General features: G+C 47.0%; 1 protein-coding gene across 3 annotated transcripts in view; it reads right to left on the bottom strand.

The window, feature by feature from the left end:
* DDX11 (DEAD/H-box helicase 11) overlaps window positions 1-15,225 on the bottom strand; it is a 1,292,375-nt gene that overhangs the window by 65,955 nt on the left and 1,211,195 nt on the right. For all 3 annotated transcript variants that reach the window (XM_069628571.1, XM_069628573.1, XM_069628572.1), the window contains one exon: window positions 138-213. In XM_069628571.1, the coding sequence (XP_069484672.1) occupies window positions 138-213 (76 nt within the window). The remainder of the gene's footprint in view (window positions 1-137; window positions 214-15,225) is intronic.

Genomic DNA, 15,225 nt, shown 5'->3' with positions numbered 1-15,225 from the left:
TGCCCCAGAAACATATAAAAAACATCAAATTATGATATTTTCCCAATGAGGTTGCTTAATGATGATAATGAAATCTATCAGACACATTTTTAAATCCAAAATATCTTGGTACTCCAGAAACGAAGGTTCCCTTTTACCTATGGATTGGTTGACGGCTTTCATGCACAGATTCTCAATCAGGATCTTTCCAGGTAATTGGCCATCTGTTTTGGGCTGCAAAGTAATAAAAGTCAATTAAAAAGTGATATATTGTGTTACAATTATTCTATTGCATTTGTATATATGGCATGCATAAAGGAAATGGTTATCTAAACTATCCTCACGGCAAAATTTAGGATCATACATGAGTAGTTGATGTCAACCGCTCCATCTCTTTAAAAACGTGTATTTAAAAAGTCTTATGTAAATCATCTATGAAATTTGACAGTACCCAGTAAAAAAATAAACATTATACAACAGATTATTAAATAAAACTGAAACAATTAAAAATAAGCGAGCTGGAATAAGTGTTTGTTTATTTTGTTTACTTTTTAGGCGCTTATGCAATAAGAAAATACTGTTTCAAAGCACCCAAAGGGCAAGGGATGGAGAAGGGGTGGGAATATATTGAAATACATTAAAAACACAATAAAATAAGAGCAGTGAGGGGGGAAGAGGAGCAAAGGACGAACCTACTATGCCTTGTGAGTAATCAGAATGTGCAAGTGCAGCAAGGAAGAAGGCAGGGGGTCAGTGATGTGGGGTCTGAGCTCATGGGAGAGCCACAGATTAAGTGCTAGGAATGTTGAGTGCTACACGGGCTGGAGCCGCGAGGGGTGTAAGTGCGAACCACCAGGGCACAGGGTGTAAGTGCAAGTGCAGATAGACAGGAGCTGGGCCGATTGGGTGAGGGAGATCGGGGCCCCGAGGATGCATAAGGGCCCAGGACACACAATTGCAGCAAATGTGGGATTAGCAGGGGAAAGAAGAAGGTAAAGAGGAGAGCCATAAGGAGTTTCTAGAATTTAAGAAGATCCTGCTCAGGGCGAAGTGGGAGGGAGAGACTGTTCCATAGGTGGGAGCCAGCAGAGGAACGCGAATGACCACCAGCCCTATGTTTAGCAAAACGCTTTACGCACAGAGAGTTAGAACCAAAGGAGTGTAGTGTTCTAGAGGGGGAGTATTTAGTAAGAGAAAGTTGAAGATGGTGTGGTCCCCGGGCCCAGACCGCCTTGTGGTTGATGCAGAGGGATTTGAATTTAATCTGTGCTGCAACCGGGGGCCAGTAAACACTTTTTAGCGTGTTTTAAGGGCCTTCCTGAACTCAAGCAGAGGGTGTAAAGCAAACAGAGGCAAGGGGGAATAGCATTGCAGTCATGGGGAGCATCTGCTGAAATGGCTGAGCCAAGAAACGTGGGCACTAAAACAAGGAACTTTAAAGTGTATAATATCGTCCTTGTGAGCCCAGAAACCCATGGAAATTAACAACTTCTGCCCAGGTAGGATGGATGACCCAGGACCACCACTGTAAGGAAGGCAAGGCATCAAACAGTTAAGACAGACACAAGTGATTGTCATGAACCATGGACATAGCCCCTTCTGGTCTTCCTGGTCCTGGTCCAAACGGAGAGTGTGCTCCTTGATACTTCCAACATGGCCGTGCCCAGTGCCGTGTTCCGTACTAGCCTGTACGTCGGACACGGCACGTTCTATAAATGGGCCACGCCCCCGCGCGTCTCAACGCTATCTCTACGTAGTGTCTCGATGTGTGTGTGCTGCTCGGCGTTACCCTTCCAAGTTCCTGGCCAACTCCCTTATTCTTTCTTCCCTGTTTCCAGTATCTCTTACCTTTCTTCGATCCTCTTCCTGGACGTCCTGGAACACGCGACTTCCTGGAACTTTGAACGCTCGCGCTGGAGTCAGACTCGACTCGCGTCCACTTATACAAGTCCCGGTCCGGCCGGGAGAAGGAGTCCTCCGCGGAACGCCACAAGAAGAGAACTCAGGTGAGCCGGGGGGAAACCTTTGACAGTGATCACAGTTCAAGGGTGTTTATTGAACTTAAATGTGTTGGTTGAACGCCTATCTAAACCTAAATCTAAGGATGGGAAAAAGCTATGACAATCAAATAATAATGCAGTCCTAGGCGTGTGTCTGTCAAAATAAAAGGGCCTATACTAATAAACCTATTGCCAATCCTTATTTATAAAATACAAAATGGTGTGGCACAATGGTGTATAAAAAAGAAGAGTGTTCAAGAAATAATATGTCAGGATAGTTGAGCAGTTGGTTTCCCTTCCCCACTTTTTTAGCATGGGGCAAGGCGGCACGTTCGAGCTTCGCACACACTCTGGCTTCTCTGCCACGAGGATACAGTTCTGCAGAGGGCCTGTTGTAACAAACAAGCATCAAAGTTCCTTTCATATCAGGATATTCACATTCATAATTGGCCTCCCTCGTATAGACTCAGACCCCTTCAGCACAATGTTCACAATTGGTCTCCCTCGTTGCGGCTCGGACCCCTTTAGTACAATATTCACATTTGGTCTCCCTAGTTCTCTTATTTTCTAAATGTACCTCTTGATATCAAAAATCGAAGATTTTCGAATGTGCAATGGATTTTGCTTAAACAGTCAGAAGACCACTTTGATTCACTTCAGACAATGTTCTTACCAATCTTCTACTTTCATTTCTGCCACTTCTTGGCTGCATACCTTACAGAGACCTTCGATTGAGCACTCTCGTGGTACCGGACCACTCCATCACTGGTATGGTTCCTTTCGCAGTAAATGTTCAAACATCCATCAGCAATTAAGCTTTCCTCGTGTCTTTTATCACATGCATTTCAGTCTTTATGCTTGCGCTCTTTATACAATGTTGCTGCTTGCAAGCTTGACTTCAACAGAGACCAGTCTTGCATTGGTCTCACCGGCTATGCTGATCTCTCTGGCGCTACTTTGATCTTGGAGCCAAGGACAGTACCACAGTGGCTGCTGTTCCTCTCTGACTCGGTCAGCCATGCAGGAGGGCCCCGGTTATCTCCGACACACAATACAAGATTCTTTGGTCTAGTTTCCTGGCCTTACGCTTTCTAATCTGAAGGGTTTTTAGAAAGTAACGGTTTCTTGCCGAAAAAGGTCAAGGGTATCTCCCTCCTTGCGTACCCTTCTTGGTTTGCCGTCTTCCTTCCTTCATTCAGCTGCCATCGGGAAAGTACTGTTCCTTTGTGTGCTTTGCCTCGCTCAGAGTAGGCTCTTGTGCTCTGCCTTTTGTCCTGTGGGATGTTTTACCCATGCACAGGAGGGCACTGCCTAAAACCACCATTGGGCTACACACACAGTAGCCTGAAACCATTGGGAATGGCAATACTGATTGCCAAAAGCAACCCAGAACTGTGGGGAATTCATTTTCTTAATCCCAAAAATGGTTGCATTACCAGTACTCACCACTATCAGAAAGCCGGCGTTTTAAAACCACCAGACTTCTGTGTAAAACTGAACAAATGAAACAAAACCAGACCAAGGAAAGACTTGCTAAGAGGTGGATACAATGTAAAACTATATTCTGAAATGACTTGAAGGAAGTAATTATTTAATGTACATGTAAAAAATTGTAAGTTTTGATTTAAACTGGGAATTAAAGTGACATTTAGCTGAAACCTGGCTTAATTAAACTGAATTCTGCCTTAACACTACCCCCGACAGGAGCTGAAACTGGATGCTCAGCCACTCTGCCCCTGGCCAAAAGGAGTTAACACCTCTCTGATTAGATTAGGGGTGGAGCAGCTGGGGACTACAGGGAGTTGAACAAAGGCCTGTCCTGGACTCAGGCAAATGTTATATTGGGGGCGTTGTAAAATAGCTTCCTCTTGGGAGAAACTGGGGGGCAGCTGTGCCTCTGTGAACAAGCTGGCTTGGGGGAAGTGGATAAACCAGTTATTCCACCCTGTGATGTGGGAAGCCACACCCCTTTTTGACCAGGGCATAATTTTAAAAAGATAGATAACTCATAGTGTGGACTTGTCAGAATTATATAAGTAATATCATTATTTTTGTGATTTTTCTGTGAACATTTTGAGAGGCGTTAGGACCGTGTGGTGTATTCTGGGGGGTTGCTAGCGGACAATAGGGTCCAAATGTCTGCATGTTAAAAATCTGACACTTCATCAATTAATGTCCATACTCTTTGCGCACATGTGTGTAATTTTGGGTAAATGTCCGATATTGCAAACCCAGTTAAAAAGCGCAAAATGTTGTCATTTTTTAATGCAAGGTCCCAGGAAGATCAGAGGCGGACAAGCATGGATCATAAGGAATATATAATGTGCACATGTAATTTCAACAAATTGTATATCTGGGAAAGATGTATTTGAATCAAATATAGATTTGTGGGCAAACTGACCAGGGGAGGATCCTCTGACCCATAAACAGACCTCATCATGATGACAATCCATTTCCTCCCCCCAATCATGGGAGAGGGGAGAATTGGGCCAATGACAAGTAAAGAGGGGCAGGCTTAGCTAGGCCCAGGCACACACCCATTTTCAAAACACATAAAAAGAGACTGCTGGGACAGGTAGAGACATTCAATTCCATTTGCTGCGGAGCATGCTGACCAACGACTTCACATCCAGAGATCCAACACTTAGACTTCCAAGCTAAACAGAGACTACAGAACTTTGAACCAAGAAGGCCCACTGCAAGCAAAAGTATTTGTCAGCAGGCCTCAAAATCATTTGCAAACTATTCCACAGCCGGGCGAGCTGTCTGAATTCTTTTGCCAATAACTCTTGCCAGTACCCAGAAAGCAGTGTTACATCCAGAATCAACTTCATCCGGACTGGAAAGCAGAGCAGTATCCAGAACCAGAGGCCGCTGAATCCAGAGAGGCTAGACCAGCAGAGCAGAGCTGACCCAGATCGCTGTGAGCAGAACCGGTGCCTGATTGACCCGCCGAGCAGACAGAACCGCAGCCGGACGTGTTGACCTGATCCGTGACGAGGCCTAGTTCAAATTTATATTGTGAGTACCTAGCAGAACTGTGCAGAACCAATCTCTTAGTTAAAATAATCTAATCCAAACTATTTCAACCTAAGTAGAACTGCCTCCTAGAAATCGTGTCATCTGTCATTTTTAAAGCTGCACAACTGTCAGCTGTCAATTCTGCAGCTGCAAGCTGTCACCTGCATTTTGAGTTTACTTTAAATCCGAAAAACTACCTTTATTTAATCGTCCGTATCTCTGGAACCGTTTGGGCTAGGAACGAAATTTAACTGTCATCTGAAAGCTTACAATCTATATACTTTTGCCGTAATCGCGATTCACACACTTGCGAATTTTGCCGCAGTTTGCGATTTGGCTTGATTTCTTTACCTGTAAAAAGATAGCAGCTTTTTGCTTTCCTTTGCTAAAAATGTGTTTGCCTCTTAATAACCATCCCTGAATCATTGCTAAAGTGAGCCTGAGCTCATCCCAAGTATCTCTCACTCACCCTGAACCTCCTAAAGGGAATTAAAAGCATTTTCAGCATATTTCTCACTTCACTGCCACCACATTCAAAGCACTTGGGCCTGTGTTTTAAAACTCATACCTGTTTTCTCTAAGCTTGCTGGGGTGGGAATTGAATTTCGTATTGTATTTGATTGCATTCCTGAGAACTGTGTGTGTTACTTCCATCTCCTTGCATTGCATATAAGGGGGGGGGGGGTGAATTGCCACCAGGGGAAAAGTGAACATATGATATCTTGTGAAACCATATCAGTTAGTTTCTGTACTGCATTTTCATTCAACATTGCATCCATTTCAAACCATAAAAGTATTTTTGCTACTTTATCCATCCTATACTAACTCCTCATTGATTGTAAAGAAGTGTGCTAGTGCCAGATTACCCATTGTTGATCAACATCATATGTCTAAGTGTACTATCAGATATTAATTTATTATAAAGTGTGATATATATATATATATTGTTTAAATCCTCAAATAAACCTTTTAATTTGCAAAACAAACCTACTTCTTGGCTCAGTGGGGTCAGGGGGATTCTAAGAGGGGGGTGTTATACAAGGGTGGTCATCCAGAGTACTGAACTAGACATAACAATACATTAATAAGGGTTTTCCTCAGCATCCCAGACTAGGCATTGACTTGGCTGTAGTGTTGATTGAATATTGCTTACAAAAGTGGGGGCTCGGAGCCGGGATATTCTGGGTTAGATCTATCACTTGTGCAGATTAATACAGTGTGCTAACTGACGGGAGACATACATCCGGTCGGATCACCACGCTGTGTTACGCTGTAAAGCACTCCTCAAAGGAACACTCTAAGGAAACGGTCTGTTTTGCAAATTAAAATACAAACTTCTGTAAGTCAGGAAGGAACTCAAATTCCAGAATGACGACCTATGTAGATATGAAAATAGCCAGAGAGCACTTCTTACATAAGCTATTTGTTAGAGGTGAGTGGACTCATCAGGACCAAACGGTCTGGTTGCAGGCAAACGCGCAACAGGTCGCTGAAACAGGGTCAGATATATGGGGAGATCAGAGTCCCCTACATGTGGCCCTGAGTGAACTATATATGGCCCCTAAAGCCAAAGATGAACATAATAAGATTGCCAGGATAGCAGCATATTTGTATCTATATATGGGAGCCAAGCAGGACAAATGTGCTGAAGGCCAAGATCTGGCAAATAGGCAACAGATGGTCTTAGAAAAGGCCCAATCTGACCTGGTCTCTTCTGAGCAGAGGCTGCTCAGGAGCCAGAAAAGGACAGCAGACAGTACATCACTAAAATAAAGGAGGATATGGATGTGCTGCAACAGGAAAAGGCGGACCAGGATACCAGATTTCTGGCCTTGCAGAAGGAGTACCAAGAAGGTTTGGACTCCCTACTGCAGAGCCAGAAAAAGCTGGAGCAACAATTAGATTTCAATAAGGCATGTGCCGAGCAGGTAGTCACACTGCAAAGCCACCTAGATAGGGAGAAGGCAGAGAGCAATAAACTGATTTTGTAAGACCCGGATACCCAGGCAGAGTTTGACCAGGAGCGCCAGAAAGCTGGTGCCTTCCAAAGGCAAAGGGACGACCTGGCGGCACAGATGCAGGCTCTTAGTCAGGAAAGGGATACCTTAGGCCAGGAAGTCTGCCACTTAAAAAGGAAAATGGAAGAAAATCACCTGGCCCTCCGGGGATTGGGTGACCTCCAAAAAGAACACCAGAACTTGTTAGAGCACACCAGGAGGATGGAGGAGGCTCTGGCAAGAAAGGAGCAGGCCAGTAGGGATGGGACTCAGTAGATAACCTTCCTGCAGCAGAGACTGGCCCAGTACTCCAGGACCAATCAGGAGGCACAGAGAGAGAATGAGGTTCTCTGCCAGCACAATGATAGGCTCCAGCAACAGGTAGCCATGCAGGAGAGACTGATAGTCTAGTAAGGCCTTAACTGAGGAACTGAAAGCGCAGGCTCTTGCATTGCAACAGGGAGCAGGGGCGGATAGAGATGAGGTTCGCTGGGAAAGGGAAACTCCTGAGCATAACCTCAGGAGCCCTAGTACCAGAAGCCTTCAGCTCTCCCAGTCCCTGGACTCTGCCACCCCCATGTCCCCTCGCGCACATGAGCCCAGGGCCACGGGGATGGCAGATTACTATCCAGCTAGAAGTATGGGGCTCACAGGCCAGTACCTCCCAGGAATGGATGGGCGGGCATCAGGATATGGGCACCCAAGCACAGTGCAATTTAGTGGGGAACCCCAGGAGAGTAGGCCCATTAAGGGCATCCTGAAAATCTCTGCCCAGTTAGGTCAGTGGGGGGGTACCCATCAAATCCTGGCAGCAAGGAGGGGTCTGAAGACTCCTCTGAGCATTACAGGACACAGGAGACCAGGTCCCCACATTCTGCCAGCCATTCCCAGGCTCGCAGAATCCGGGAAAACCTGGAAGATCAGACGGGCACCTCTGGGAGCAGCGCTTCTGAGTCGGAGGATGAATGGACCAGGGTTACCCGAACCAAACAGGCCAATAAGGCAAAAAGGGCCTTGCTTAAGGACCCATTGAAACAAATAAAGGCAATAAGGAGTGCCATCACGCCTTATCATAAGAACGCCAAGTATTCTGTTTGGGAACACTTGGAGCTCTATGAGCAAATGATGGAGACTTTCCATTCGAAGGACAGCCAAAGCTGTATTCAATATGTAAAGTGGACCTTCTCACCAGAATACTCCAGTTTCTTTGCACGGCTGGAGGATCAAAACCATTCAAGGTGGTCCACATACAGGGCGGCCATCTCGAAACATTTTTCTGTGCACAGAAATCCTCAAGAGGCTCGCAAGGCAGCCTACAATTTGCAATGTGGGGAGGATCAGGCCCCACAAGAGTTTGTGCAAGAATTAAAGCGTGCTTTTGCGCAGACCACCAGAAGGGTGCGCACGGATAGCAGAGAATTTATCAATACGTTTTTCCATGCCTTACCCAAATACATAATGACCCAGCTCGTGAGAGATTTTCATGAGAAAAGATCTTTAGACTGGGTCATTGAACAGGCCACCCGGATCTATGAGGTGCAGAAGCCCATCGAAAATAAAAATAATGCGCCGAAAACCCCCAAAACCAACAGCACCCCTGCTGCTGCCAAGGTGGCAGAGGTAAAGGTTGCCCCCGTTTTAGATTTGGAGATGGGGGGGCCTAAAAATCTGCCTGCACCAAATAATTCACAGCCCAGAAGGCCCTCGGGTCAGTCACAGACAGGGAGTCGAGGAGGTAGTCCCACAAATGGGGTCCCCCGCTCCCCTGACTATGTAAGTCCCCGCTACAAGGGAAACCGACCAATCCTGGGTTATGTGTGGACTCCTCCAGCCCAAGGGGGGGGGGGGTTCCAGCCAAGCACCTAACCCAGGGAACTTCCCTCCCAACTTCCCACAGGAGGGCAGAACTTCTCCAAATCCTGGGCAGAACGTATCCACCCAATTTCCAGCCCCAAAATCATCCATCCTTCTTTTCCCAATTCCCTGAGCCCAGACAACCTAATCCGGGAGAGGGGAGGCCAAGGGTGGAGGGATACCAAAATCTTCCCAACCAGGGGTACTACCAGAGAAGGGATAGCTACCCTTCCCGGGATCAGCCCAGGGGAGAAAATAGAGCCCCGTATCAGCCTGAGCGGGTTTCACAATTTGAGCGCCAGGTCCAAAATATGGCACAGGATCTGGGTCACATACTGAGGGCTCAACAGAACCCTCAGATGAGCATGCCACCGCAGAATGCCCCAAACTCTGGACCTGGTGCTCCAGAACAATGACGGGGGCAGCACCGCGATAACCCACCGGTTCCCAGGGAGGAGGCACAAGGGGAAGGGGGGTGTAAAGCCTTGGAGGAAGCTTCCTTCCCAACTTGTAAACAGCCCCTGGAAAACCAGGAACCGGAAACAAAATCTCCTGCCCCTGAAAGCCTGCCTCCCAAGGAGCAGAGGGGGGTTAGGAGAAACAAAGGACCCAAACAGACCCACTTTGTGGAGGAGGTACAGGTCTTCCAATTTGAGGGAGAGGGATCCTCAGAAGATCCTGAGAACAGGATCTTCTCCTTCAGAGATGGGGGAACTCCTCCCAAGGAAAAATGGGTCCCAAGGGATTCCAATCCAGACTGGGGAGATGTGGAGACTGAGCTACCGCCGCCCATCATCTCATCCCAGAACCGACAATACCGAAATCCGCTGGTTTAAACCCATCCTGGTGACTGCCTCCAAAAAGGGGGGGGTGGCCCAGAACCGGAACCAGGCGAACCCACAATGGCTCTGATCTCCAGTTGCCAACTTTTTCTTTCAGATTCCCAAGACTCTCCACAGAATTCTGCCCAAATCTCTTCTCTCGCCATGTCCAAAACCAGAAAGTTAGCCCACCAGTTGTCCAAAAATGTGCATTATCTGTGCCCTGGTACAAGTACAGGGGCAGGGTACAATTTTGGCACTGGTGGACACTGGATCCCAAGCTACCCTTCTGTCCAAAAGGGCCTTTGAGGAACTAAATGCAGGAAGGGGGGAGAATTACCGAATTCCTCTCACCTCTCTTCCTGGACAACTGCAGAACTTTGACGGGAAGGAAATTCCCGTTGAGGGGACTGCAGACTTGGACATTAAAATTGGGCGACACAAGGTGAAACACCCGGTCATAGTAGTGACTCCAGAGGGCACCCCTTGTTTACTAGGGAATGACCTCCTGAGAAGGTTGTCACCCCTAATAGATTGCGTAAACAAGGTCCTCTGGACCCAGACTAACCGACCAATAAAATTAAAACAGAGTGTCAACCATGTTAGTTTAAACGGCACCTGCCACATGGTTGAACAAAAATCTGACCAAGTAGAATTTCACTTCCAGAACAACCTGATTCCAGACGTGACAGTAATAGCAGTAGGACAACAGACTGGTGATGGGGGGTCCTCTCTATTTCTGAAAATCAACCTTCCTTCCAGTTTAAGGTGGTATTCCACACTGGAAGAAAACACTCTGAAATTCTTCGCCAATCCACAATCAGACACTCCCACTCCTATAGTCCAGAAGATGTGAAATAGGTCAGAGCCTGGCTGATATTCAGCAAATTGGAGATCAGTTGTTCATCCCTGTTCAGTTAAATGATGGGAAGGACTCTGTTCTCGCTCGAGTGTGTGTGAACAACGGTAAGAGCTTCATCAGCGAAGCCATGTTCCGCCAACTCCCAAAATATCCAGCCATTCCCACATTCAAACTGATAGACAGATGGGAAATTGTCCTGGAAGCACCTAATTCCAAACATCTCCTGCCAAGCAGGTGTATGCTCAAAATCTCCATTGGCAACAAGAGCATAGTCCATAATTGTTGGGTCGTGCGAGACGTCACTGCCGCCTTTAACTTAGGCAGGGGCATTCTCAATCGCTTTGCCATTAGTTTGGACCTAATAAACTTCAAAGCTTGGTCCCGATTAGCGGATAATCCCATGGGCTTTGATGATCCAGAAAAAGCATTTAGGTCAGCTCAATTGCTACCTTATGCAGTTGAAATTCAGCTCAAAGAGGAAGTCACCATCCCAGAAAGGACCCGACAATTCTCCCTGGAAATGAAAATTAAAAGAGGACAACATTTGAAAAACCCTGATGCTTACATACATCTAAATGCTTCTCTCCAACAGCAAGGGTTGGGGGTAAACCCAACTCCATTAGTCAACATAGAACATGACACCATTCCAATAGAGGTGGATAACAGCGACTTACAGAGTATTACTCTAGCCGCAGGCACCATTATTGGAATGGCGATTGATGACCGACATTTCTCCATTGATTTAGGAAATGAATTGTTAGGACCAATCCCCAAGGACTGTTTTGACAGTGACAGTGAGGACAATACAACACCAGACAGGATTTTCACCCGGCATGGGGGGGAACTTCCTGGTGTACACTTCTTGCCCTTATGGTAAGGAAGATGTGACTTGTGACTTCAGGAGGGATGAAGTGATTTTCCAGGTCCATGAGGGCTGCCTTTCCCACCTGAAGCCTCCAGTCCAAATCAGCACTGACCAGGGACTTCTCCACCCAGCTGGAGGAGGCCGCTGAGATAGCCAAACCAGAAGTCTTTCCAGGCTTCAGGCAGATGGTGGAAGAGAGAGTCAACCTAGCTGATGCCTGTGTGACTCCGACATCCACACCACAACAATTCCCACGGACCCTGGAATGACTCCAGTGTTTGTGAAGCAATATCGCTTGCCTCTCGCATCCATGGAGTCCCTTACTGAAATAATTAAGAACCTTGAGTCCTGGGGAATAATCCGTCCAGTCCACAGCACTTTCAATAATTGTCATGATGCCTACCTCCAAGGAGCCAGGTCCGACCCAGCAACCCCAGAGGCAGGCATCATTTCCCCCAGGGAAGTGCCAGCGGGCCCAAGCTGGGGCCCTTTGGACACAGTCCTAGCGCCTTAGGCACCAGGCTCATGTTGGACCAGGCGCCAGGCTCATAAAGCTAGACATGTGTTCAAGTGTTTTAATGTGCACTTACCTGATGCAGACCATGCTGCTACATCCAGGCCCTCTTGAGGCCTGAATGGAACTACTTTACCTGTGGGACTACTTTCCACCTGGGTGTGGTCGGGAAGGATACATACCTGATCGGTGGAAGGATACATACCTGGAACTTCTTCCAAAGCTATTTAAACCACGCCCGATCAGCAACTCAAGCTTCGCGTTGTTCTTCTCCTCGCAGCTGGACGCTCACCGTGTCAGCTCCTGCATCTGGACTTCAGCCACGCCTGTCAGCATCCTGGGTCACCTCCAAAGGGAGATAAGAGAGAATTGTCGAGAAAGAAGACCTTACCTGCTAAAGCTGCATCACGGAGACATCACACCGACGATCCTGAAAGGGAAGGCATCATTTTAAAAGCATTTCGCTTCGATCGCTGCAGCGCTGCATTTCACTCACCTTTCCTGGGCGCCTCCATCTTATGCAGTGATCATCCGGATCCGCACCCACTTCCCAGAGCCTAGAGAGAAAAAGACAAGAAAACAAGGTGAGAGAAGGAAGGGAATAGGAAAAGCTCAGTTTCCTTCTAAGACTTACCTGTTGGGTCATTCCCATTTCATTTCGGGTCCTGCCGCTTCCTGGCATTCCGGACCCCGGCCCCTATGGGGAAAAAAGACAAAGACATTGAATGAGCGAATGCAGACATTACCCGAACGCTCATCCAGAACTTACCTGTCATTTACTGGAACTGCACGTTTCACTTCGGGTCGGCGCCATATCTCCAGCATTCCGAACCCCGGCCACTATTTGCAAAGCTCGAAAAATGCGTTTTTCATACCACAGAAGTTGAGTTTCTCGGATTCATCCTGACACCTCAAGGAGTCCGAATGGACTCGCGAAAGGTGGATGCCATCCTCAAATGGCCATCTCCTAGCTCGGTGAAGGGAGTTCAGAGCATGCTCGGCTTTGCCAATTTCTATCGCAGAATCATCCCGGAATTTTCCCGAACAGTCCAACCCATCACAGCTCTCCTAAAGAAAAACAAACGCTTTGAATGGACTCTTGAGGCCGAACAAGCCTTTCAGAACCTGAAAACCAAATTCACCTCTGCACCTGTATTGAAGCACCCACACCCAGATCTCCCTTACATTGTGGAAACCGACGCATCTAGTTCGGCCATGGGAGCTGTCCTGTCGCAAAGAGACCCAGACACTAACCAACTACACCCTGTGGCCTTTTGGTCCAGGAAATGTTCTCCTCCTGAAATCAACTACGCAATTACCGACAAAGAGTTACTGGCTATTAAATCTGCTTTCAAGGCTTGGCGTCACTACCTTCTCGGGGCAAGACACACAATCACCGTAATTACGGACCACAGAAATTTACAGTATTTAAAGACGGCTAAAGCTCAATCTTCACGACAACTCCGATGGGCTCTATTCTTTGCGGAATTTGATTTTGTAATTAACTATCGCCCTGGCTGCAAGAATGGTAAAGCGGACGCCTTATCCCGGATTGGCATGGAAGAACCCAATTCGAGTTTAGAACCTGTGCCAATCATACCTGAACAAAGAATCTTAGGCCTAACTTCATTGCAAACTATTGAGGACATCCAAACGCAAGTAAAACAACTTCTAGACTCTTCAGCCTTACTGGAATGGAGTCAAAAGGGTCCTCATTACACCGTTAAGGACGATTTACCCTACTTCCAGGAGCGGGTGTTTCTGCCAAGTAAAGAATTGCAAGAACTTGTTATTGCCCATCATCATGAATCATTAATGGAAGGACACCCTGGTATCGCTAAAACAGAGGAAAAAATCAAACTCCACTTCTGGTGGCCTTCTTGGAGAAAAGACAAAGTCTTTTGTTTTGTCTTGCGGAATTTGCGCCCAAAACAAGGGTCAAAACAAAAGGCCAGCCGGCCTACTTCAACCCTTGGATATTCCACCGGCACCATGGCACACCTTGTCAATGGACTTTATAACTGATCTGCCTCCTTGTGCTGGTTACAACACTATCCTTGTAATTGTGGATCTATTCTCCAAAATGGCCCACTTTATCCCTTTAAAAGGTTTGCCTTCAGCTCCCACCTAGGCCAAGGAATTTCTGGAGAATATAGTTTGCATACATGGTTTCCCTTCCATATTAGTCTCGGATCGTGGAAGTCAATTTATCTCCCATTTTTGGGAGAAGTGTTGCCAACTAGCACAAATAGATGTGTGGTTATCCACCAGCCACCACCCCCAGACCGACGGACAAACCGAGAGAACCAATCAGACTCTCGAGCAATATCTTCGGTGCATGTTACACCAATCCGAGTTAAATTGGAAAAACATCCTTTGGATCGCAGAATATGCATACAACAATTCAGTGCATTCTGGAACCGGACAAACTCCTTTTTATACTTTGTATGGTCACCATCCTCGGACCTCTGACCTAGATCCACCTCTGACCCTGGAAATGCCCGCAGTAAATCATCTGCATTCCACAATAACCCGAGCCTTCAAAGAAGCTGCAACTCATTTACAGCAAGCCAAGAAAAAGTATAAAGAAAACGCTGATTTGCACCGAAGTAAAACTCCTCCTTACCAAGTAGGAGACCAGGTATGGCTAGCAACGAAACATTTACCCCTCAAGGGCCCGCAAACCTTCAATCCCAGATTCATAAGACCTTATCCCATCAAGGCTATAATCAATCCCGTGGCCTTTAAACTGGATTTACCGTCTAACATGCGTATTCATCCAGTTTTTCATGCATCACTTTTGAAGCCAGTACAACCAGGGACTGACTGTCCAAGCCCCCAGACCCAGTTCAAATTGAAGGGGAATTAGAATTCGAAGTTAAAGACATTTTAGACTCCAAGGTGTTAAAGTCAAAACTCTTCTATCTTGTTGACTAGAAGGGATATGGACCTCAGGAGAGATCGTGGGAGCCTAGTAACCATGTTCACGCACCTCGATTAATACAAAGGTTCCACCGGAGATTTCCGAACAAGCCAAAACCCCCGGAGGGAACAACTTTGGGAGGGGCCTTGAGGAGGGGGGGGGGGGTACTGTCATGATGCCTACCTCCAAGGAGCCAGGTCCGACCCAGCAACCCCAGAGTCGGGCATCATTTCCCCCAGGGAAGTGCCAGCGGGCCCAAGCTGGGGCCCTTTGGACACAGTCCTGGCGCCTTAGGCGCCAGGCTCATGTTGGACCCCTGTCCTGGCGCCTTAGGCGCCAGGCTCATAAAGCTAGACATGTGTTCAAGTGTTTTAATGTGCACTTACCTG

Source organism: Ambystoma mexicanum, chromosome 12 (genome assembly GCF_040938575.1).
Source record: "Ambystoma mexicanum isolate Mex_15411 chromosome 12, UKY_AmexF1_1, whole genome shotgun sequence".
Taxonomy (NCBI): domain Eukaryota; kingdom Metazoa; phylum Chordata; class Amphibia; order Caudata; family Ambystomatidae; genus Ambystoma; species Ambystoma mexicanum.
This window is presented reverse-complemented; position numbering and strand designations above follow the sequence as displayed.